The 26,216-nt window shown below is 43.9% G+C and overlaps 1 protein-coding gene across 2 annotated transcripts in view; it reads left to right on the top strand.

Annotated features, from left to right (window-relative positions):
• Nucleotides 1-26,216, top strand: part of DPP6 (dipeptidyl peptidase like 6) — a 783,164-nt gene that overhangs the window by 741,078 nt on the left and 15,870 nt on the right. For both annotated transcript variants that reach the window (XM_084855092.1, XM_084855093.1), the window contains exons 17-19: nt 15,674-15,721; nt 20,736-20,834; nt 24,182-24,251. In XM_084855092.1, the coding sequence (XP_084711218.1) occupies nt 15,674-15,721; nt 20,736-20,834; nt 24,182-24,251 (217 nt within the window). The remainder of the gene's footprint in view (nt 1-15,673; nt 15,722-20,735; nt 20,835-24,181; nt 24,252-26,216) is intronic.

Below are 26,216 nucleotides of genomic sequence, written 5' to 3'. Positions count from 1 at the left end.
AAAAATATACAGGACTTCTCTGTAGGCAAGCATAAGTAAGGCTTCACACCACGCCTTTGATTAGAAACATTTGTTCCCCCTTTAATACTGCTTTTGCTTGAACATCAGCCAAAGGAAGTGTTCTGTGTAACTCAGAATCTGTCAGTAGGTTTATGACAGTAGCATTGGTCATAATAAAGGTGTTTCTTTACCGGTCCTGTGAATGCATTTCTGATGAACAAGCATGTTTACCTGATTTTGGTAAATGTTTGTTGTTACATAAATGAGCCTCAGGCTCATCAGCTCCCCACTCCCTTCCCCTCTAGTAGAGCCATGAGAAGGAGATCAGAAGTTTTCACTTCCATTTTTAGCTAACTGTAGTTTAGCATTATGTCCGAACCTCTATAAACCATGGTTAGGCTTAACTTTGGTTCATGGCAGCCTTCCCCAACCTGGTGCCCTCCATTGGCCATGTGGACTGGTTGATGATGGGAGTTGTAATCCAATATGTCTGGAGGGCACCAGGTTGGTGAAGACTAGCTTAGGGAAACAAACAAACTGGCTTCCCTAGCCCATAGTTAAGATCAACCATGGTTTCGATGTCAGATGTAACACTAAACTGCAGTTAACTGAAAATGGAAGTGAAAGCTTCCAGTTTCCTCCTTGTGGCTGCACTGAAGGAGGAAAGAGGGGAGAGCATGAGCCCAAGGCTCATGCATGTAACACTAGCCATAGTTCAGCATTATGTCTCATTATGGTACCAGGCCATAATGTCCACAGAAGCTCCCAGGTGAGACATGCTAAATAATGGCCAGATTGTGCAAAGAGCCCATGGAGATACCTAACACCAGACTTGTGTTTTAATTTGGACTGCTTTTCTAGCCCTGATATTGCAAAATTCACTCTTACCTCTGTAGCTACAGCAGTAGTCTGATCAAATCAAGTATGACAGAACTGTGTAGACATGCTCAAATTTGGGATAAAGCATCAGCGCAGCCCATCAGTGCAGCAACAAGGAGGAAGCAACTCATTAACCTCTGTGTACAGAACGTTTCTTCCTCGTTCTGTTGTGGACTATGCTGCTTGAGCATTGCATTAGAATTCTTGCCCACACAATATTGGTGGCTGTCACTGGCATATTAAGTCACCGGAGGGGAATTAGCTATTCCAGCCAATATGATTCTCCTCCACAAGTCTGATTATGAAGATTTTTCTTCTTCTTCTTCTCCTTCTCTGTATACCCCTCCAGCAAGAGAATGTAATTAGTGCTAAGAGGCAAACTGCGACCTTTTGCTGCTTTTCCTGTGGCTTGGGAAGCTTAAATTAGTTTCTGGTGTTTCAAAGGAGGCCCAGGCTAAATCTCTGGGCTGCATTGTACATTCTAATGGCCATCTCTTGCCCATTTGCATCTGCTAACTCCTATTTCCAGAGGCCTGGTATCTTTAATTCTGGAGGATGGTCATGAGCTTCCATCGTGTACAGCGCATGTGTCAGAACTCCTTGCGGGAAGAAAGTAACTCATTGCCTTTAGTCAGAGCACTCCTTTAAAACACAGGGCAGACTGGAACCATCACAAGTGCAGTTCCTCCAGATAAAAATAGGATACCATTAGCTCATTTAATATATATTTTTAAAGGGAACATCTGTTCTGTCACACTTTAACAACATAGTTATTAAAGCAGACTGTGATTAATTTAAATTGTCACTTGTGCGGATGCCGGCATTAGGTTTCTGCTTCCTCTGAGCAGGCCACTCGTTTGTATGTTATAAAATATTTCATTGTGGTGTGAAGCATCATTAATTTAATGTAAATTACCCTTAATTGCTCACTGACGTGCAGGGAGGGGGGAAGAAGAATAGGAAACTGAGAAAACCGATTGGTGGCTTCCAGTTTAACACTGACATTTACGGGGAGTGAAGAAGGTTTCCTCCCACATAAATGACCTAGATGGATAATTCTGCAGATGAGCGGTCATGTTTGCTTACTGCATAGGTAAATATTTAAGAAGGGAATTATGGAAATTGGTGCAGCAGAGCAACGCAGGGATTGAGCCAAGCAATCCATCTGGGGGCAAATCACGCTTTGCTCAGTTCTCCAGTTGGCTGGAGCTGAATTAAGTAACGTCATGGCTTTCAAACTTTCTAGCTTCAGGGAAGCATTTCTACACTGCCCTGCTTGCCATCATTGTAGGAGATTTGGGGATATGCCTTGGAAGCACAGTCAGTTCATTTAAAACATCGGCCAGGCCTGCGTGGCGGCCTTTATTGCATGAACTACACTGTAAAACAGGGGTGGGCAGACTTTAGGCCAGCCTTCTCCCACCTGCTGCCCTCCACATGTGTTGGACTACGACTCCCATAATTCCCCAGCTGGGGATTATGGGAGTTGTGGTCCAACACATCTGGAGGGCAGCAGGTGGGAGAAGGCAGCTTTAGGCTTATGGGATATACTTTGTTTTTCATTAGAACCCTGAGGTCCATCAAACAAAACCAGGTGCAAAACCATGGCCCAGGAAGACGGGCACAAACATTGCAGAACAAGCCACCTCTGAGCCCATGCGCAGCCCCGCAGAACCAGAGCTAGCGCACAAATCCTTTCTCACACGTATCTACTATTATTTATCTTCTCTTCCCCCCGACCACCACCCCAGATGTCTTGATTTCAGCAGCCCAATTTAGCAGGGATAAAAGGCTGTTTGTCATCACCATTCTTAAGCGATTGGGAATAGGAAGCCCTTGCTGCAAATCACCCAGATCTGTCCCGATCTATCTTCTATCCACTCCTGTTGTAGAACAAACCCAGCATGCTCCCTGCTGCAGCTGTGCATTGCAGGGGAAGATTGGTAGTGGCAGCCAGCTATCTTGCAGGGATGCTCCTCTGCCCTTATGGATCTTCTGAGGAACGCTGATAGGTTTCCAAGGAACCCCCAGCTTTCCCCGGTATGAAAGCCCTTGAGAAAATGGAACAGTTGCATCAGGCAATATTCATGATTTGACATACGAGATGGGATGAACAATACAGCCCATTTCATTGTATGAATGGTTTATTTTCATTTGTCAAATCAACAACTTGGCATTATGCCCCTCACTGGATTTCTTCTTTAAAGGTTTCTTAACATACTGTGTGGCATTCCCCGTTTGGTATCCTGATCTCGTTATGTTTGGCACACTCCGTCATCTGCATTACGCCTTAAATGAATTATTGCGATAGCAGCACCTTATGTTTGGAATACACCAGAATAAAACCCGGTGATTAAATTCATTAGCTGCCATTATATTAGGTATACCTAGAGCAATCAGACTATTATCAGTGGTCTGGGGAGAGGATTCATTTTTTATATTTAGGAGGAAAATGTTTATTATGGAATGTAGTATCCCAGAACAAGTCTTGGGACATACTTAGAAGAAGAGGGGAACTACTAGGTGGCTGCCTGGATTTATTGTTCCTCTGCCTATTACATCTGTATTCCCCCACCCCTTTTTCCAAGGAGCTCAGCCCAGGGTCATCCAAAAAAGCTGGATGGTGGGAGATTCAGGACAGACAATAGGAACTGCATCTTCACATAGCACACAGTTAAACTGTGGAATACACGGCCACAGGGTATAGTGATGGCCACCAATTTGGATGGCTTTAAAAGGGAATTAGACGAATTCATGGAGGAGAAGGCTATGAATGGCCGCTCATTATGATGGCTATATATTGCCTCTCGTAACAGAGGCAATATGCCTCTCTGTTACCAGTTGCTGGGGAACGTGACTGGGAGAGGGCTGTTGTGCTCACGCCCTGCTTATGGGCTTCCCATGGGCATCTGGGTTGGCCACTGTGGGATGCAGGATGATGGACTAGGTAGGCCTTTGTTCTGATCCAGTAGGGCTCTTCTTATGTTCTTAGGTTCTTAGTTGTACATATTATTCTCATAGCAACCTTGTGAGATAAATGGGTCGGTCAGCCTTCCCCAACCTGGTGCCCGCCAGATATTTTGGACTAGAACTCCCAGCATTCTTGACTACTGACTATGCTAGTTGGGGCTGATGGAAGTTGTAGCCCAAAACATCTGGAGAACACCAGGTTGGGAAAGGCTGGTCTAAGAGATAGTGACTGTCCTAAAGTCACCGAGCGACTTTTGTGGCCAAGTTGGGATTTGAACTTAGTTCTTCCTAATTCAGTTCCTCGGCTCTAACCAAAGAATCCTGGCAATTGTAGCTCTGTGCTGAGAGTGCTGAGAATTCTGTTAGAGATCTCTAATTCTTCTCCCTCCCAGGTTGTCTGGGGAGAGAGAATGACTGTGAAACCAGTTCAAATTGGTAGTGTCAGTTTGCTCTAAATGGTCTGATTTCCCTCAGAAGCACTAAACGATCAGAGCTACTGAACCCTAGTGCCCCCTGCAACAAAACTGGAGAAACCTGAAGATGGCATCGCACATGTTCTGAGAACAGGATGGGGGGCGGTGTTTATTTCCAGCAGCTGATGAAAGACCTTGGCTGAACTCATTATTCTTGAGTGCGTAAGTGCAGATGTTCCCATCCTACAAGATTTAGAGCTTTAAGAAGAGCTGTATCGTTCACCTTCGGTGCCAGCTGGACTCTTTATTAGGTTTATTGTTTTCTCTGATTTCAAGGGACCTGTTTAACTTTTGATAAATGCCACAGGAATATTAAGGGCCTGCTGCTATGAATCTATTGGCGGGTGGGGGGACAGTTCAAAGAGAAAAATAGGACTCCGGATTTATAATGTTTAGTTTAAATAAGAGAAGACCTGAAGAGGATTAGTTTTTTTTATTCTTCAGGAATATAAAGTGTCACTGTATAGAAAATCAACATCATGTGTGTGACCTACAGATTTTTTTTAATAAAAAGAATACTGAGCTTTCTTTTTATTTATTCATTTTTGAGGTTTTAGAAGATAGTCTCATAGTTCTAAAGAGTGACTCCAATCCAGAGAAGAATGAGCAAGAGATTTGGATGCACAGTAATGCATTTCCCCCACATTAAAACTTCCAGTCCTTTGAACACAGGCGAAAAGTGGCTTTCTATACTGGGCCATTATGTTAAAAAGGTGATGGCAGAACATGCCAAAAGGTGAAGGCCCACTTCAAAAAAAATGTTTGAAGAAAAACCTTGGAAAGTGTTCAGGCAGTCTTTTTTCTCTCCCTTTCTAGCCTCTAGCCTTGCTCTTTCTCTCCACTCTGCCCTTTGCTTTGCTGTTCCCCTCTCCCTCCCAGCCCCTAGCTTTGCTCTTTCTCTCCCCACGTCTTTAGCTCACTGTTTCTCCTTCCTTTAGCCTTGCTCTTTCTCTACCCCTTTACCTTGATGTTTCTCCTCCTGCCCAGCCTCTAGCCTTGCTCTTTCTCTCCCCTCTCCCCCTTTGCCTTGCTGTTTCCCCTTTCCTCCCAGCCTCTAGCTTTGCTATTTCTCTCCTCATCTCTTTACATTGCTGTTTCCCCCAGCTCCCAGCCTCTAGCTTTGCTCTTTCTCACCCCTCTCCCCCTTTGCCTTGCTGTTTCCCTTTTCCTCCCAGCCTCTAGCTTTGCTATTTCTCTCCTCATCTCTTTACATTGCTGTTTCCCCCAGCTCCTAGCCTCTAGATTTGCTCTTTCTCTCCCTTGCCCCTCGTTAGCTCACTTTTCCTAGCAAGGCTCCCCCAGCAGCCATTATATGGCTAGCCACATTCTCCATGGGGACCATTTTGTGCTGGTGCTCACAGCAGTTTCTCAAATTCTCAGATCTGCCCACAGGCCCAAAAAGGTTGGAGACCCCTGGTATTAGGGCAGTAGGATATTGGCAGCTTTATTTTCCTGACCTGCTAAATCCTTCTAGGCTATGCCCCTGATGTGTTACATTCTGCCTTTGCTCTACTTCATGGCCCCACCATGAAGCTGGTGGAGTAGGGTGGCCACTTACACATCTCCCAAATAGAGGACATGCATCACCAAAATAGAGGACAAAAGAGGATAGTGATTTCCATAAAATTTGCATTTGATCATTCATATGTGTAGATGCAAATTTATGAAGAATGACTATAACTTAAACAGAACATAAGAACATAAGAAGAGCCATGCTGGATCAGACCAAGGGCCATTTAGTCCAGCATTCTGTTCACACAGTGGCCAACCAGCTGTCAACCAGGGACCCACAAGCAGGGCATGAGTGCAACCCATGTTCCCCAGCAACTGGTGTACATAGGCTCACTGCCTCTGGTACTGGAGGTAGCACACAGCCATCAGGGCTAGTAGCCATTGATAGCCTTCTCCTCCAAGAATTTGTCTAACCCCCTTTTAAAGCCATCCAAACTGGTGGCCATCACTACCTCCTGTGGTAGCGAATTTCATTGTTTAACTACGCTGTGTGAAGAAAAACTTCCTTTTATCTGTCCTGAATCTCCCACCAATTATCTTCACAGGATGACCCTGGGTTCTAGTATTTTGAGAGAGGGAGAAAAATGTCTCCCTACCCATATTCTCCACACCATGCATAATTTGTACACCTCTATCATGTCTCCCCTTACCCTCCTTTTTTCCAAGCTAAACAATCCCAGCTGTTTTAACCTTCTCTCATATGGGGAGATGTTCCAGCCCCTTGATCATTTTAGTTGCCCTTTTCTGCACCTTTTCCAGCTCTACAATATCTTTTTTTAGGTGTGGTGACCACAACTGTACACACTATTCCAAGTGTGGTCGCACCATAGATTTGTATAGGGGCAGTATGATGTTGGCAGTTTTATTTTCAATCCCTTTTCTAATAATGCCTAACATGGAGCTTGCCTTTTTTACAGCGGCTGCACCTTGTAGGCCCCTTCCAACCCTACTATTCTATGATTCTATGAAACACCAATGCCTTAGGAGCTTAGGAAAGCAGTCTCTCTCACACACACGCACATACATATATACGTATATAGACAGCAAATGCCACGAACATCTGTCTCTGGTATCGACTCTGAAAAACCAGCAGGACAGATCTTTTAATTACACCAGTGGCTCAGAGATGCTCCAGGCGCCTTTGTTTATTAGCATGATAATATGGCCTCCGTATATGAACTTGGATGCATTAAAGCTATAAATAATTCATGGCATAGCAAATAAAGAGATCCTGGAAGCTGTGTGCCAGGGTGGGCGGGTGGGTGGGAGGTGTGGGGCGAGCAGGGGGGGGTTGCCAATTATCATGCTCCTGCAGCACCCAGGCCCTCTGAGTTGGCCCTGTGTGCAGCTGCTCTTTTACATCGTTCATGGTTGCTTAAGGATACTCTGGTGGAGTCCATCGGAGACGATTTCAATTGCCATTGTTTGCATAGTGAGAGCATCACCCCTACTTTGAAATTATCTGCTACATATTGGGAGTTGAGGAGAAAACAGTGGGTTTTTCTTTGTTTGTTTGTTTGTTTGTTTAAAAAGCACCATTCCTCTTCCTCTCTCACTTTGATTGTCCTCTCCCATTGATAGGTTATATTTTCTTTGTTTTACTAGCTGGCACTGAATACTGATTAGTCACTTTCATAATTTCCATAGGCTTTTTAAAAGGAGAAAGCAATGCACGCAGCGTGCTTTGGAAATACAACCAGAAACACTTGGCCCATTTTTAAAAAATTGGCTTAGGTTCCTGAGTGTGCTGATCAACTAAGATGTATTAATTAGCAATTAAATATCTAGAGAGCATCGCTGTTTTTAAATAGTGTTTCTTCACTGATATCAGTGGCAAAATACCATCAAAATGTGATTGGATGACACTAATCCACTGTTTCGTTTCCTGTGACATTTTTTATTTGTTATTTATTTATTTTTACCATTGATATGCTGCCCGATCTGCTAAAAAGCCATCAAGGCAGTGTACAACAATTTAAAACAATCAAACCTTAAAATAATAAACACAAAAACATTAAAAACAGTGAAACATTAAAATTACATAGTTTAAGGGCTCAATAATATGCATGTTTAGATAGAAAAACAGTCCTCCAACTCCCAGCATTCCCCAGTCAACCATACTGGCTGGGGAATGCTGGGAGTTGTAAGATTTTTTTTCTGTCTAAAAACAAGCATAGGATTGTGCCCTAAAGTAACTTAAGTTGCCAGGGTCCTAACTGGACTTGGAGATTTGGATCATAGAACTCCAACCCTATGCCAACCTCAGTGGTTACTCATTTCTTTCCCAGGCTCAGTTTAAAGTGCTGGTACTTTTAGAGCAGCCTTCGCCCAAGCTGATGCCCTCCAGATCAACCACAACTCCCAATGACAGCTACTGGGAATTGTAGTCCTACACATCTGGAGGGCACCAGGTTGGGGAAGCCTGTTTTGTCAGTGGAGGCTGGTGGCTCTGATGTCAGTGGGGCACTGAATCCGCTCCAGGTTTCAGTCAGAACCAGTCAGAACTCCAAAGGAGCTATCCAAGGTGCACCTTGGATAGCTCCTTTGGAGTTCTGACTGAAACCCGGAGCGGTTCTGACTGAAACCCGGAGTGGTTCTGACTGAAACCCAGAGTGGATTCACCACTCCATTGCCATTGGGGCCACCAGCCTCTACTGTGTTTTAGAGCCCTTAATAGCCTTGGACAGGGATAGCCCAACTAGTGCCCCTCAGATTTGTTGGACCGCCATAAGCCTCAGCCAGCATGGCCAACAGTCACCATTAGAGACCATGTCACATCCCCATGGGAGACATGAGAGAAAGGGGGCCTTTTCTATGCTTAAGGCATGTTAATATTTTGTATGGGGAGCTTCATAAAAGGTGAAGGTGAATGGGTGGTGGTTGAATCTGTTTGGGGTGCAAGTGTGAAGAGAAAGCGGCATTTCAAATCTAGACAAACATCCCTTTTCCAGTGTTGTTATCCATTTCAAAGCCCTTGCTCATCTGAGATTAGAAGGAGAACTGAAAACCGCATTGCCATTTCAAATGCAGAGATCATCTCTCAAGACTGAAGCAAATATCGATGAGAAAGAGTAACAAAATCTCTTCTGCTTCTCCATAGTCTGCAGCTTATGTTTCATTCCTGACCCATTTAGTTAGTGCAGAATGCAAGAATCACCTTGTTAATGAAGCGAGTTTCCCATTAATGGGGAAAAGAAATAAGAATTACCTCATCAATCAGATGGAAATAATCTAGTAAATTTCTTGCAGTATCAGTACCACATAAATGAGGGACTTGTCTGAAATGAAAAATGGAACAAACCTGTTAACAGTATATTCTGTATGTGTGTTGGAGAGGGACAGAGGGGGAAAGGGGGAGAGGGATGGAGGGGGAGCGAGACAAAGGGGGGTTGAGAGAGATGGAGGGAGGGAGGGAGGGAGGGAGGGAGGGAGGGAGGGAGGGAGGGAAGGAGAGAGACTCAGGTAGAGTGACCTCAGTGAGAATATTGAAGATGTATACCAGTATAAATGACAGTAGAATTCCACCTAATACACAGAACTGTAGGTCTTGTTCCAACTCATTACTTGCATGCTCTGTGCAGGAGAAAATATGATACATCATCCTAATATTTTCCTATGTGTTGATAGTATTGTTGTTGTTTTTTTAAAAAAAATAAAAAACAAAGTCACAAGGAAATGTAATGTCATGCTTGTTAGTGTATTTTTATGTGTTGGGGAGGGTTAATGTTTTATGACTATGCTATAGAGCCTATGGCCCTCCAGATATTATTGGACTCCCAGCTCCCATCAGCACCAGCTAGCATGGCCAATGGTCATGGATGATGGGATTTGTAATCCAACAACATCTGGAGGACTGAAGGTTCCTGCCCTTGCCATAGATTGTCTAAAATGACTGGTTATGGGACTTACTCTGTCTTCTCAATCTGTCTGATGAAGAGTACTATGTGACTCAAAACCTTGCCTATTGTACTTCACCAGTTGACAGCCTTTTATGCCATTGATGGTCACATAATTTATTTATTATTATTTATTATTAAATTTATTAATCACCCATCTGGCTGGTCACCCAGCCTCTCTGGGCGATGTACAACATACAATAAAACAGTTTAAAACAATAAAATTCTACAATAAAAACATTTTCTAAAATACCCTAACCCACCCCAAATGCCTGCCTGAACAACCATGTTTTTAATGCACGACAGAAGCTCATTAAAGAGGGGGCATGACGGAGTTCCCTAGGGAGGGAGTTCCACAGAGTGGGGGCCACCACAGAAAAGGCCCTCTCCCTCATCCCCACCAGTCTAGCTGTCCTGGCTGATGGGACAGAGAGAAGGCCATCCGAGGTTGATCTTGTTAAGCAGCCTGTCTGGTGCTGCTGGAGGCGCTCCTTAAGATAGGCTGGGCCGGAACCATATAGGGTTCTAAAGGTCAAAACCAACACCTTGAATTTAGCCCGGAAAACAACTGGTAACCAGTGTAACTCCTTCAGCACTGGAGTGATGTGATCTCGCCGGCGGCTGCCTTTAATCAGGCGAGCCGCCGTGTTCTGTACCAGCTGCAGCTTCCGAACTGTCTTCAGGGGTAACCCCACGTAGAGCGCATTACAGTAGTCTAAACGAGAGGAGACCAGGGCATGTACTACCGATGGGAGCAGATGGTCGGGAAGGAACATAAAACATTTTCGCCAATTTTTTTTTCAAGATTGACTTCTGTTATCCTGAGGTCTAGTATCTTTTTAAAATACTCATAGAAAATAAGCATCTAATGAGAAGATGTCCCATAACTCTAGGACAACTATTGAATATATTGTTAGTGTTACGCTCCTGCACCCCAGTCCTGAGGGGGGAGAACTTGCAGGAGCTTCAGTGCTTGTACAGACTTCAGTTTCCTGGAAGGAGGGCACTGGAGACTTGTGGTTTTTCTTTTATAAAGGTTTATTTGCATTGTACTCAGGATGAAGGCCTGCAACATCACAACTCCAAGCAATCCCCTGCTTCCTCTCCTGCTGCCCAGTAATCTTCTCCTGCAACACAAAAGCTGCTCTTTTTTTGTCTTAGACTCAGGCTTCCCCCAGATCTATTTCCTCCTACCCCTCAGGCCTTGTAGAACAAAGGTTACCAACTCAGCATAACCTTTGGGTAACTTGCCCAAAAAACTGCATTGGGGGAAATCCTCAGTCTCTTTTTACTCAGCAGCACTGAATGGTAAGGTACGTCTAGAGGTAATATAGACTGACCCCAAACACATAACAATATCTATCTATATGTTCTCATCATATAGATCATGAATTTGACACACAAGCTGTTATTCCAAAAAGTGTTATCTGTTAATCTCAAACATCACAGTGGACAATGGTGGACAAGGTAGTCTCTTCCATGCTGTTCAGGGCTTTATGAGGCAACGCCAGCACTTAGAATTCTGCCTGGGAAGTTAATCCACCAGGACCACTGATATAATACACACCTGGTGGCCACAATCCATCAGAAGGCAAGGTATTTCTCACACATTGTGCCAACAGCACCATCCTAGCAGCTATCCCATAAGGCCACTACTCTTTATGAACGTCCACATTACAAAGCACACATTTACTTACTCAGGCAGCATGTTCAGAAATTTGCATGGACCACCACTGCTTAGCCATAGTATTTTTAGGCTGCACTTGTAATTTAATTTTTCCGTACCTTTCCATCACAACAGCTAAGGGAGAGGAAAATCTCAATCCTTACGTGACATTTGAAATGGGTAACTTGGTGGGAAGGTGACACATTTTCAGAACCCCCTGTTAAAGGCAGTGATGAGGATATGGGTTCTGATCAGCTTCCCTCTGGGGTCTTCTTGCACAGCCCAGTTTCAAACATCTCCATCTTTGTAGGCTGCACAGCCTGCCGCAGAGCTCTCATGCATATTGATTTGGAAATAGGCATGTCTTTAGGATCAGGGGTAGCCCATCTTTCAACACTATTGCTCCTGTTTCTAACAACCATGAGGAAGAAAGAATTTTGCAACTTATCAGACCATAGTGCTGTAAGTATTTGAAACGCTGCACCTGCCAAAATTTACATTTCTACACCATTTTTAATAGAACACTAAAGGGTACACACAGTGTACACCTAAGATACTGCAATTTTTATGTCTCTTTTTATAAGTCCCTTTGAGCAACCCCTTTTTGGGGAAGAAAAGCAGGATAGATATAGATATATTATAAACAAACAAAGGTTTGCCTCTGCCATTGTAGGTGTGAAGTTGTCCAGCACTGTGGCCAAATGCAGAGAGGGATGCACTTCTTTACTTTTAATTGCTATGTAAAGAGGTGTTTTTGTCAGGTAGGAGTAAGAAACCTTGCTCTCCTGCTGAAATTCCCTCTTCTGCACAAACTATGAAAGGTGCTGCACCACTATCACCCCCGGCCCTCTCTTGTATCAGATCATCCTATTGCCCGGACTGTAGAAACAGGAACTGAGTTGGCCAAACACCCACCCTTGACATTGTGGCAAGCACAACAGACTGGGAAGGGGAGCGCTTCCGTTCTGCTGGTGCAGACTTCCAGAATGGTCACATCTGCACTTCCTGTCCCCTACTAACAACATGAAAAAGAGAGAGCTGTGGAAGCAGTGATGCCGCAGAGCCAGGGCTCACGGGGACACAGTACTGACATGTTTTGATTAGCAGGGACACTGACCTCCCCCGCCACCATCCCTCTCGCAGAATTCCCTGTTCTCTCTGGGCTTAGCTGCAATCCTCATGGTAGTTGAGGGAGCAGGAGAATGTGGATAGGGAGACATTTTTCTCCCTCTCTCAAAATACTAGAACCCAGGGTTATCCTATGATGCTGATTGGTGGGAGATTCAGGACAGATCAAAGGAAGTTCTCCTTCACGCAGTGCCTAGTTACACTATGGAATTCACTACCACAAGACGTAGTGATGGCCACCACTTTGGATGGCTTTAAAAGGGGGTTGGACAAATTCCTGGAGGAAAAGGCCATCAATGGCTACTAGTCTTGATTGCTATGTCCTACCTCCAGAACCAGAGGCAGTGAGCCTAAGGACACCAGTTGCTGGGGAACATGGATGGGAGGGTGCCGCTCATGTCCTGCTTGTGGGTTCCTGGCCGACAGCTGGTCGGCCACTGTGTGAACAGAATGCTGGACTAGATGGACCCTTGGTCTGATCCAGCAGGGCTCTTCTTACATTGTTACATTGTGGGAAATGAATTTTCTCAGCAACAGTATATTGCTCCCTGTTTTAATGCAAAGTCTTTTGCAGTGGCTTGGTCTTGAATGGGCAGTTAAGACCCATGAGCCTTACCAAAGACCTGCTCCTGGTGGAGATGAAAACGGCTAGAAGAGGTTTGTTGATATGGATCACCACAGCTGCCTGAATTTTTGGACTCCCTTTGGGAGCGTGGCTACGGGGAGTGTCATGACAAGTGCCTCACCTCAAATGTTACCACTACACCACTGTGTGGAAGCATATTTGTGACAGAACAGTCCATGCTCCATGTCATATGCATAGCCATCAAAATGCTCTTCTAACCACATTTCTGCATGCATTTTGAATTCTTAAGTAGGAACATGTAAAGCATCAGCACCAACATTTCACCTGGTGAAAGCAAGGACACTTCTGTATTAGTATCATTCTGAATGGGTACAGATGTACATGCAAATTAGGACTTGCTGTGTCCGTCCCCCCCCCCCGCAGCTCAAGTCCATTGTAGTGCATTTGACAGACATACTGGCCAGCAAATCAAATGCAGATTCATTAATCTGTCTTGCCTCATCTTTATTTCAAGTGGCTTTCTGTTGCTGTGTTTATTTAAAAGCACATGTCCACTGACTGAATTAAGTGTACATGAGTGCTGTTGCTTTTGAAAAACTGATTTCTTAAAATGCTGAAAAACTTGATTCAGGGATGGGAGGCTTTCACCAGCTTTGGCTGGTAGCCCAGCTATGAACTTTTTATTTACTTATTTGATGTATACCCTGCTTTTCTACCAAAAATGGAACTCAAGGCGGCTTAGCTGGATAGAGATAGCCTGGCGTCGGAAGTTACTCTAGTGACCTCTAGGTTAGATTACTGCAATATGTTGTACATTGGGCTGCCTTTGAAGACGATTCAGAAACTACAGTTAGTGCAGAATTTGGCAGTGAGGTTGTTGGCTGGGACTAGGGAATGTGAACATATAAGTCTAGTTCTGGTTCACCTGCACTGGTGGCCAGTTTGTTTCCAGGGCAAATTCAAAGTGCTGTTTTTAACCTATAAAGCCCTACATGTCTTGGGACCCCAATACCTCAAGGACTGCCTCTCCCCGTATGAACCCGCCAGGCCCCTGAGGTCAGCATCAGAGGCCCTTCCCTGGGTGCCCCCTCCAAAAGAAGCTCGGGGGGGTCAGGTTGAGAAAGGGCCTTTTCTGTAATAGCCCCGTGTTTATGGAAATCTCTCCTCAAAGAGGATCATTTGGTGCTGTCACTATGATCTTTTAAGCCCCAGGCAAAGATATGCTTATTTTCCCAGGCATTTAGACATTAGTTATGGCCCAGTTGTTGTGGGCTGCTTTTGTGAGGTTCATTCTAGGCTGTGAGCTGGGGTAGATTTTGTGTATTTGTGGATGAACACTTTTCATGTTGTACTGTTTTTAAATTATGTTTTGTATGTTTCTTTGTATTTGAATTATTGGGCTGATTATATTGATATTGATTTGGGGGATGTTCTGTTATATTAATTTTCGGTTTCTGTGTCTATGTGTGTGTCACTTCAAAACTGCTTTTGCAGTGGGAAGTAATGCATACATTTTAATAATAACAACAACAACAACAATAATAATAGTGACATTACTGATTTCTAGCCTATCAGTGCTATGCACAGCTGGCATCTGCTGTAAATACACAGAATTGGTTTCCCCTGAGCGTGATCTGGGAAAGAAAACTTTACATATCTAAACAAAACATAGTGAGGTTTCTTCTAAATAGTGGAGGCTGGTGGCTCCGATATCAGTGAGACAGTAAATCTGCTCCAGGTTTCAGTCAGAACTCTAAAGGAGTTATCCAAGGTGCTGAACCCATTTGGGGGATGTGGTTCAGCAACTTGGATAGCTCCTTTGGAGTTCTGACTGGTTCTGACTGAAACCCGGAGAGGATTTACCGCCCCACTGACATTGGAGCCACCAGCCTCCACTGCTTCTACAGCAGGCCAACCAGTCAAATCAAATGACAGAAGCCGGCACACTCCCATACTTTGATAGCAATGATCACTCCGTGAACATATACAAACCTTCCTTTTTTTTTCTCCATCTGAAACACATTGTATGAACTTACCTACCTTAGCCTGTCCTGCACTGGTTTCTGAAGCAAGATGTGTTTTAGTAAATTGACCATAACAGAGTTGTTTTTTTCTGGTGGGTGAACTCCTAACTCCCTAAGTTAGGAGTAGTTAGGGAAGAATTACTTTTAAACCAGCTAGCAATTTTTGAATCTTTGTTGCCCTATTACACCATCCATTAACTGGATATATATAAAGATGGAAATCCCTTGTGCAGTATAAATTGTATGGTATACGAATCATCTAAAAAAGCAAATGATTTTAATTGTGTTGTGCTAATTAAAATATTGACAAATTAAAGACGATGCTCTGATTCAGTGCTCCATTGGGAAAGTCTGTCTGTCTTACACATCTTTTTATTCAGTGGCTGCTAATTATCCTTGGGTGAGTTGCTGCTTAGATCAGCCTTTCATGAAATGTAATCTTTGGCCAACTCCAAGGGATGCAAAATCCGCTCCGAAATATAATTTTAGGTGCATTGTGGTTTTTTTATGTAATGTATTTCTTTCTCCCTATTTTCAAGGTCCAAGAGTTCCAATGGTAACTGTTCACAAAACAGCAGATACACAAAGTAAGTAGCCATTTCAGATCTCAGTGTTTGTGGAGCAGGGAAATTTTAGAAAGAAGGGCAAGATTAACAGCAGAGGTCTAATGCCTTCTCTTGGATAAGTTGATGCATACGTAGGTAGATAGATAGATAGATAGATAGATAGATATACAAGTTTAAATTGCAAAACGAAAGAAAAGAAGAGCTTATATTAGGGGAAACAGGGCTATATATTCTGCTGCAAAGGAACTAATGGCTGGAGAAGGTGGCAGAGAGGCAGAGTTTGGACACTATAGCTGAAATTTCTCCACAGGCACAATATTTGCCACTTGTTAAGTGCAAATACTCATATTGTAGAAGCTGGTAAATACTGTGTACAAACTGACCTAAAACATGGTAATAGCCTAAGAGTCAGTTGGTCTATTGCCACACATGCCAAGCTGAGTGGATCTGGACTCTGGAGCAATGGAATTGTGCCCTAGCTATGTGAAGACTCGGAAAAAAACAAGAAAATCCAAAAAAAGAACCGTTGTTTTCTGGTTTTTTCCAGAACTGTTTTTATTTTTTCCAAAAATTAGAAAAATTGAACAGCTTTAAGACGAAGTATTTATATACTGTTACCCAGCATTTACTCCCCCACCCCAAAAAAAAGATTTCTAAAAACTATATAATAAGAACACTTCTGTAGAATGACTAGAGATGTAAAATGTCTGGAAATAATGAAATCACAGGGAACAATATTTATTTTAATCCTCTCTTTAAGATTCCCAGCATAGTTAGTTCTTTCATTCCTTATTAAAATTATTGATCTCAAGTACATTTTACTGATAGACATTTATGCTCAGTTTCCCAGCATGTGAGTACAGCCACCATTGTGCATTCTTGACAGCTTGGGTTTTATGTTTCTGGTGCTGTAGCAGTCATTTAATGTAGTTCGGATCTATTCAGACAGTAATTAAAAATGTACTGAGTTTACTTTAAAAAGTTTTAAAATACAATGATAACTTTATGAGTAAACTAAGTCATACATTAAATAACATTAAGAACAGAAAGGCTGAACAATGTCTAGAAACAACTGCCAAAAATGTGCGAAAAGGTGGAAGGTTAGGTTTTTTTTTCACATAACCCGATTACCAACTTGAAAATCAAACCTTGCAAAAGTTCCACTCAGAAGTACTTCAAAGCAAATGCAATAAATGCTCCAGAGCACTAGTATGGCCAGAGAAGCTGGAGGTGGTGTAGGGGAGGCCAAGGCTGAAGAAAAGCTCTGTGCTAGTGTGGTTGTGTGTGTGTGTGTGTGTGTGTGTGTGTTCATCTCCAGTGTGCCCACGGATACCTTTTTGGGCCCCACCTGACTTCTCTGCCCTTCCTAATTTTTATTTTATTTCTCAAGAACTTTTAAAAATTAAAAATAACACCTAGCAGGCTGCAAAGGATCGTTGTCATCATTATTTAGGTTCAAACGAGTGGCTTTGCATTTTGGAGCTCAGACTCAACCTTTGCCTTTCGCTTACATTCTTGGGCAAGTTACTTTTCTTTTAGTCTCATCAGTTTGCCTTCTGTGAAATGAGTGTTTTGTGACTGGCCGTGCCCACTATGGCACTCATTTATGAAGGAGCAAGCCCCCAGTGGCCATTTTGTGAGAGTGCCTATGACACTATCTCAGAATTCTATATCTATCATCTGTCTAACTATGAATGATATAAATGGATATAGACAAGCACAAAGCTTTGCCAAACTGCCTCATTTTGCATTTGATTATCTTGCGGCTGGTGTCTCGCTCATTATGCAGTGCTCTCTCTTGCTGCGTTGGATAAAGGAAGCCATTGTGATGTCCTGTTGTTCGCAAAGTTCTATTTATTTCATAATATGAGGAGGCTACATTAAGGGAGTATTCTGCAGTAATCAGATAACTGTAAATCTCCCCCAATATTACGGTGTGCTTACATTTAATTAAGAACTGGCTATTTGTACTGCACAGACAAGAATTCCCAGTGGTCCTAAGGCAGGGAAATAAATTGAGAATTCTCTGGGAGATGTGTCAGTCTCCTCTTGTTTCTTCCACTCAGCTCCCGCCTTTCTCTGGATGCAATTATATGAGCAAATAGAATGGCTTTTCTGGAGTCCCTGCGTGGCCAGCCTCTTTCTGCTGATAAAGCTAATTGTGCACGCCGTAATTAAATGAGGATCCTAACATTTAACCAAACTTAATAGTCTGATGCTTTGGAGCTTTCGCAGGGGTTATGATTTCAATAAAGATGAGAGGAGGGTTTTCAGGAACAAGTCTGAATACTCATTGAACCATTAAACCACCTGCTGAAATATCTTTGGGGGGAAAATTCCCTTCATTATTGGAATCAGTCTGGTTTTGCGATGCAGCTTCTTCTTTTTAATTCATTGGAGACAAGCATGTGGGCCCAGAATATGATTCTGGGTAGAAAAAGTACACATCGGTAGGGAGGGGGAGGAAGCAATGTTTCCCCTCATTTTAGGATGGTCCAAGATTGATTATAGTTGAAGGGGGGAGAATATGTATACATTAATAGGGGAAAAACACACACTCTGAACCTGTTAACTCACTGACTTGCCCATCAAATATGTAGAGCCATCTCTTTGTTGCAATATTGGTATTTCGCCACATACTCACAATTGTAAAGCATTGCCAACCATAAAGAGGTGTAATCCTCCACATCAGATTGCGAACTTTGTTTTTTTTACCTTTTTGTACAAAAATCTGTGTGTATTTTCATGCACATTTCCCTAAATGTACGCATCAATCTTGCACGCTGTTGAAATGTATGCATTTTTCTCCCATCAATTAAAGCAAGTTTGTGCACATTTTTGAAATGTACACATTTTTTTCATGAATATTTTTCAAATGGACACTTTTTCAGACTCATTTTTGGTGTGGCATGAATTACATTGCAAACTTGGATTGCGTTTGAGCCCATGTTCAATTCTGGGAGGTGTGAATTGGGTAAATTCTGGTGAAAAACGAAATTAATTTCTCATACATCCCTGGACTCTGATGCGGAACACTGATTCTTCTTCCCAAACACACACATTTTTTGGACCATAAGGATCCCCAATCCCAATCAATAGACTCAAAGGTGTTTCATACCCTGAGACCTACCCAATGAAACCCTCAAAAATGTCTCATTTTGGTACCCTACCTATCAAAATTAAACTAGAGTGATGCCTAGTATAACTCTTATTTTCAGCTGGAAGCTGGCATTTCAAGTGGGGTTGAAGTTTCTTCCTGGAACTCTTAAACTATGTGAATGGTTGCCTTTTTTTAAATCCTGTTTAGCGCTATTGTACCTCCTGGTTCCTGTTTTTCAAAAAGCACCATTCCCACCACCACCACCCAGGCTGCACTGACAACTGTTTCGCCCTCATGCCCTGATTGGTCATTCCCAGAGATTGTGCGGTGATCAGGATGGTATTGCCATGAAATGCAAGTGAACAAGGTTGTGTGATGACCTCAGTGCGCACAAGTGAGGGTGAAGAAGGGGCAACGTCAATAGCAAATGAAGAGTTTTGCGAGATGATGGAAGATCGTCAAAAAGAGGAGCCAACTTTGACAGGCAGTGCCAAAATGGTGCAGAAAAAAACCTGTACATATTTGCATTCCAGGCATACTTAATATTACCCTTCAGCATCACTTGTCTTGTGGAATTGCTATTGTACACTGTTACTTCCTGTTGATTTGAACAGAGATTTAAACCAAGTGACAAGTGGAGAAATGAGAAGGCCAGAATTGTTCTTTGCACCAGAAGCAAATCTGTAGCAAATCTATTGAACTCTGTAACTCAGAGCACAACCCTTAATTAGGATGATCAAGCTAGGAAACAAATACCCTGATTACAGATAGTATGACTAAAAAGAAAGGATGTTGGGGTGTTTTTTCCCTATGAACAACTTTCAAAGATTGATCTGTATGGTTCTAGAGTTTTAAAATCTTATACGTTTGTATCCCGACCTGGTCAAACTTAGAGCAGAAATATTGACATCAATGGGATTTAAGTTAGTCATGACTAGCTTAAGTCCCGTTGATTTCAGTTGATTTAAGTAGTACCAAGTCTGAATCTTACTGGATGGGCTCTATCCAATATCATGCATGTGGAGTTCTGCTCATGCAATGGTACATCCTCTTGCTCTGCTCTCCCTACTCCCCCCTCATAACACCCATTCTGCTCAAACGTTTTGGGTTTTTGGAGCAGAGTGAGGGGTGTGTGGAGGACTGGAGTGGGGAGGAGGAATCCATTCTTCCAATGGTTTCCATTCTACTGGTGGATAGACTGCATTGCATTAAAAAATTATAATTTTTCTTTTAAGACAAAGGGCATTTGGGAGCAATCTTATGGCCACTAGACGCTGTCTAGAGAGCCATAGGAAATGCCCCGCGCTCAGAGGTCGGTTCCAGAGGAGCATGGAGCAACTCAAAAGGGGCAGGGCTGGGGGCGTTCCAGGGTGGGGAGAGCGGAGCTGCGCATACGACACATCCTATGTGTCATATGGCAGCTTCCTCTCCCAGTTGCCCCCCCCCCCCACCGCTAGACAGCCAAAAATGGCTGTCTAGCGAAAAAAAGCAAGGCAGGAGAGGCGTGGAGGGAACAATCCTTCCCCCATGCCTCTCCTGCCTTGCTTTAGATAGGCGGTTGCCTCCGAGTTCAGAGGCGGCCACCTATCTAGTTAGGATTGTGCCCTTAAAAAGTTAGTAACAAATTGACTCACAACAATTTAAAAAACAATATACAATAAAATCACAACAGTTGGATTCAGGCCCAAGAATGATTGCATTGCACTAAAACAAAATTGTTCCTTTAAGGAAGTTCTTTGATCATATACGCCTACTCTGTTAGCTTTATTTTTACCATAATATTCCACCATTTATTTGTCCGTTGGGCAAATGTTGTGCTTATTGATTCCCCCCTCCTGAGTTTTCATAATACAAAAATTAGTTGCTGTTCATCCATGCATAATTAATTCATTCCTTGTATGACAGGTTGGATTTTTTTCCTCCCTATTCTTTTAGAACTCTTTGATCTAGAGGTAAATGAAAAAGTGCAGAAGGCAGTAGCAGAAAGCCAAATGCCCAAGCAGGAATACGTGGAAATCAAACTGCATGATTACAGTAAGTTATTTGTATTTGCATTATTTTAGGTGTTAAATTTTAGGCAGAAAGTGGCATTACGCAACAATATAAGATGGGCAGATAACACTGGTTACCTGTCTTTTGTTGTTGCTCTTGTAACACAACCTTGTCATCTCATCAGGACTGGGCGGAAGAAATTGTTCACTTCCTCCTTCTTGATATTCATGCTGTCTCTCAGATTTGGGAAATATGAACATTAATATACTCACTGACCCAAATCCATCTCTCTATCCACTGGACCACACAGCTTCTATGTAAGAATCTTTCCAGTGAACAAATATCTTTGATGGCATATCTTATAGAAACAATGCAACTTCTACGTAGGGATGTACGAAAGTCACTTACCTTTAATGAAATTTGATTCGCGGTGGGGGGGAGGCACTCCGTCTCTCCCCCCCTGAAATTCTGGCCAGAGGGGGAGTCGCTCCATCCCTCCACCCCGAAATTCTGGCCGGGGGGGGAGGCGCTCCGTCCCTCCACCCCCGAATCCTGGCCAGCCAGGCCGCACATGGCGGCAGCCATAGCCGCTGCCATATGCGTCCCTGCAGTCAGCCATGTTAGGCTATGTAAATGTTTACGTAGCCTATCACGGCTAAGTTAAAAAAAAAAACAACAACGCGCATACGCAAATGGCGGCACCCATGGGCGCCGCCATTTGCGTTCCTTATTTTGGCATGTCTAGTCTACATAAACATTTATGTTGACTACAGCGAAAATAAGGGGAACGCAAATAGCGTAGACGCTACGCTATTTGCGTTCCCCTTATTTTCGCCGTAGTCTACGTAAATGTTTACGTAGACTAGACGTGCCAAAATAAGGAACGCAAATGATGGCGCCCATGGGCACCGCCATTTGTGTATGCGCGGTTTTTTGGTGTTTTTTTTACTCAGCCGTGATAGGCTACGTAAACATTTACGTAGCCTATCATGGTATTTTTTAAAAATCTAGCTGTGATAGGCTACATAAATCTTTACGTAGCCTATCACTTTTTTTGTTGTTGTTTTTTTACTGGAAATGGCAGCGGCGGCAGCTGGTCGGAAGACCGGCCGCCACAGCCGCCACCGAACCGCCGCCGCAGCCGCCGCCACCAGGAGGATTTGCCCAAGGTAAGTCCCATCCCGGGGGGGGCGGGGGGGCAGACCGTTTCGCCACCAATTTCAGGGGGCCGAATGCGCTGGCATTCGGCCTCCCCAAGATTTGTGGCAAAATTCTCTGACATCCCTACTTCTACGTTCAAAAATGAAAGGCAACACTGGAAAATGTGCCATCATCTCTGGAGTGCTGCAACTAATGCTCATGTTTCATTTGCACATAATTTCTAGTTGTGCAAAATGTAGGACACGTACTAAAAAAATTAGGACAGGTTGGTCCAGCTTACAGAATTTATTTCCTCCTCACATTCAGTTTTTCTGTGAATAACAGTCTGTGTACAGTATCAATAAATTTACCTTCCAATGACTTCAACAGCAAATTAGGTCCAAACTAGACAATATCTTAAATTTGTGATTGAATTTAATGTGTCTGGGTTTCTTTCCCTTTTAAATAACAGCCACAGGGGAACTGATTGGGACTGAGATCACGATGTGCAGGGAAGGAGCTGGGTTAAACCTCCCCCATCGTGGTCCTGAAAACAAACACATGCTCCCCCAAAGCTGCTATTTGGCCCAGGATGGAAGCTTTCCTCCTGAGGTGATTCACAGCTCCTGGGGGTTGCAGGGAAGGATTTTTGTCAGAACCACAGCAGAGAGGAAAGTCTTTTTTAAAAACCTCCTTGTATGCCAACGTCATGATCGTAATTGCCCACTCCATGGCTGTTATTTGAAAGAAAGAAAAAATAGACGCATTAAATGCAACCACATATATAACTGCTGTCTAGTTTGCAGGGTCAGTGTCAAGGGTAGGTATGGTTGGGCACCTGCCAAGGGCCCACACCCCAGCAGGAGCTCACTGATGAGGGCCCCCTGGACTGACTTCTCTTCTTCATCATTGCAACCTGCTTGTTCACCTGCCTTTCGCTCTGGCTCAGGCAACGGTGGTAGTGACAATGAGCAGCAATGGATGCCATTGCTTTATCACTGGCTCTCTGCCTGTCAAGCAAGCAAGTTGTACCAACAATGAGAAAGAGGAGGAGAAGCAATAGCAGCTGGAGACAACGGTGGTGAGAAGGTAGACTCACGGGGGGGGGCACTGAGGGCATCTTGCCCAAGAACCCTCAAAAGCCTGGAGCCGACACCGCTAATGTGGCCGTAGAACTGGTCTGCACCAGTTGATGGGGCCATAAATATAAACAGACGATGGCTGCATGGCTGCCTCCCTGCGTCCCTGCCTCTTTCCAAGGCCTTAATGCTTAACATATTCCTGCCCACCCCTTGTTCAAGGGGCTGCCACACTGTTGGCTGTCCCGGGGCTGATAGAAATCAGCTATGCATGAGCAAGTTGGATGGAATAATTAACGAGGCAAAAGCATCGTGAGAAGCTTGCAAAGTAAACTACTTAAACCTATTGGCTAATCTAGCTACTAACTGCTCTGGAAACGCTGCTAGGACCAAATGTAATTGCCTGGTAATCGACATCGTGGTTAAGGCTTTAAAAACCAATGAAGGCAGGAAGCATCTCCTGCAGACACATATTTGTGAATGCGCCAATACGCACTCAAGAAAAAAACCCACGAAGAACAGTTAAATTTTGTTCTAAGGCACATTCCTTCAACTAGCAGTTCCCACAAATGCTCTTCTTAATTTAATTCATCCAATTAAGTCTTTTCTGGTCTATGTTATTCTATGGAGCAAGCGAGGTTGCAATCAAACCCCTGGAGTTTAAAATGCACAGGAAAACCCCTTTGTCTTAAAACCCCCTGAAGCAAAAAAAAAAAGGAAAGGAAAGGAAAGAGGGGGGGAACAACCTTTTACTGCTCACCATGGGGTATTTTCATTTCACATTGCTCTTCTCTTTCCCTTTTTCCCTCCCTGATGGTTCCAAAATATTGGTTTGTGGTGCTGCAGCTCTTCCACCTGCCTAAAGGGGAAATAATACTTATCAGTGGCCACTAATTGCATGTTTGGTACACGGCCATGTGTCTCAAAGTGTCTTCGCTTTAGATTTCTTGCCGTCTTCAATATTACAGTGCAGGTTTTCTTTCTGAAAGCATATATTCAGCTAGGGTGTTATTTGCCAGGCTATTTGATCAAACATCATTTTATTCCCACTGAGAAGCGCCATAGTGTTACAAAAAGAGCGAGCGAGCAAGAGACCATTCAGTATAATGGCAAACTTCCCATGTTTACATGCTTTCTCCCCCCCCCCTTCTCTTCATTGTCTTTATCTAGAATTACCAATGCAAATTTTGAAGCCGGCAGTCTTCACTGAAAACATGCACTATCCATTGCTTCTGGTTGTGTGAGTAACACAATTGATTGTCTCTTTTTCTTGGTCTATCCAAACAGCTGACCAAGATTGCCCTTTGCTAGTTGTTAAGAGAGACATGAGTAAGGGTAAGGCTCCTTTAAGAGCTGGGCTGGAAGGAAAAACCAGAAGTAAAGTAGGGGTGAAGGGGCTTGGCCAGCTGTAGAGGAGAAGTGGGAGAGAGTAACTTAAGTTACAGGGGTGGGCAACCTGTGGCCTTCCAGATCTTGTTGGACTGCAACAGGCTGACAGGAGTTGCGGTCCAACAACATCTGGAGGGCCACAAGTTGCCCACCCTTGTGCTAGAAGATCAACACAGACGAAGTACCCATGTGCTAAAGCACAATAAAGTGTTAGCTTTTGCGTACCATCGTTTCCAGCAATGCTTCTTATTTCAAACAACACAATATGGATGACTGCAAATTTTTGATTTTGAGGATGGAGGCATGCTCAGGCAGAACTTGGTGGAACAAGAGGAGGTTGGGAGCAGGTGGGGGTGGAACTAATCCAGCAGCATCCAAATGTCCTTGATTACAACTCCTATCATCCCCAGCCAGCATGCACGGGGATTGTGGGAGCTGCAGTCTAAGAGTTCCGATGGCTGCTGGGTTGGCAGAGGCTGGCCTATGTTGTCTGGCAGCTGCTCCACGTTCTGAAGCAGAGGTCTTCCCCGTCGCCTCCTATCCAATTCTTTTATCTGGGGATTGCCAGGGACTGGGTCTGGGACCTTCTGCTTGTGCTCTACCACTGAGCTGTCCCTCCCCCATGTGGTTCAGGGCAAACCCTGGCAGAATCTGGAGTTTACTGGCTTACCTGACCCCCAATTAACTCTTGTATGCAGTTACTAAAGATAGAGGGGCCCTAATGTCCTTTGCATATGGTTACCATCTGCATATAAGCACATGGTCAGCCTAAGACATCTCAGAGATGGAGGCAAAAAAACCCAAATTGCCCCCTTTCACAAGTCCACATGCACATGCACACACACACACTAATTAACATGGGACACAATCCAGGTGAAAGTCCCCCAAAGCAGGCTCCCTTGCTCTTGTGCAACACCCATTCATTTCAGCAGGGCTTGTGGGGAGAATTTTCTGATAGATTGTACCCCATAGTCTACCTCTGCCTGTCTTCAATTCAGCCAACCTTAACAGCACCCAGAATCCACCGCTTGTGGCAGCTGCCTCTCCTTGCCTCATGGCAGGGCTGGATCTGGTCTGGGTGGATCATGCAGGATATTTGCTAATTTAATTTAAAAAAAAAACACAGAAGAAGAACAAACCCCATGCATCACACCTTAAGCACATGTAGCAGAATAAGGTGGCAAAGTGCGAAAGTGGTAGGTGGTGGTGGAGGGGTGTCAAAAAAATTGTGCTTCCCTATGTTAAAAATTCCCTGCAAACAGAGAGTCAGACTAGCTGGCAAAGGGCTGGGACAGAAACTTTTTCTCTGGGTTGCTAGTTTTCGATTCATACGGTGGTTCGTTTTCTGTAATGTGGAGGAACCTTCAGTACTGGAATTCCCACTGACAATCTGAGTGGTGCAGACCATTCTGTGACCTCCTGATTCTCCTGAATGCCTGGACTTGAACATTTGGTCCAGGGACAGGCAACATGTAGCCCCCATGGGGGGGGGGTCAGACACCACTGGGCCCCCTGCCACCAGCACCACAGCTGCCACCACACCACCAGCTCCCCAACAATTCTCCTGGGAAGCAAGGTGTGTGAGGAGTAGGGATGCTGGAGAAATTTACTGCGGACACAAATGAGGCCGGATTTCAAAGGATCTGACCTCTGGAGTCTGCAGTGGACCGGCCACACTTACCTCCATGTCCACAAGAGTTCCTGTGAGGTGGCTCTCCAGCTTTTGAAAAGACACAGTAGGTTAATGACGGCTGCCATTAGCCTATTGTGGGGAAATTACAGCCGTAAATGGTGTATTTTATGCGATTTGTGGCCG

The sequence above is a fragment of the Heloderma suspectum genome, chromosome 5 (genome assembly GCF_057233095.1).
Source record: "Heloderma suspectum isolate Gila_16-S chromosome 5, 16-S_ref, whole genome shotgun sequence".
NCBI lineage: Eukaryota > Metazoa > Chordata > Lepidosauria > Squamata > Helodermatidae > Heloderma > Heloderma suspectum.
The sequence above is the reverse complement of the archived record's forward strand: the minus strand, read 5'-3'. Positions and strand labels throughout refer to the sequence as shown.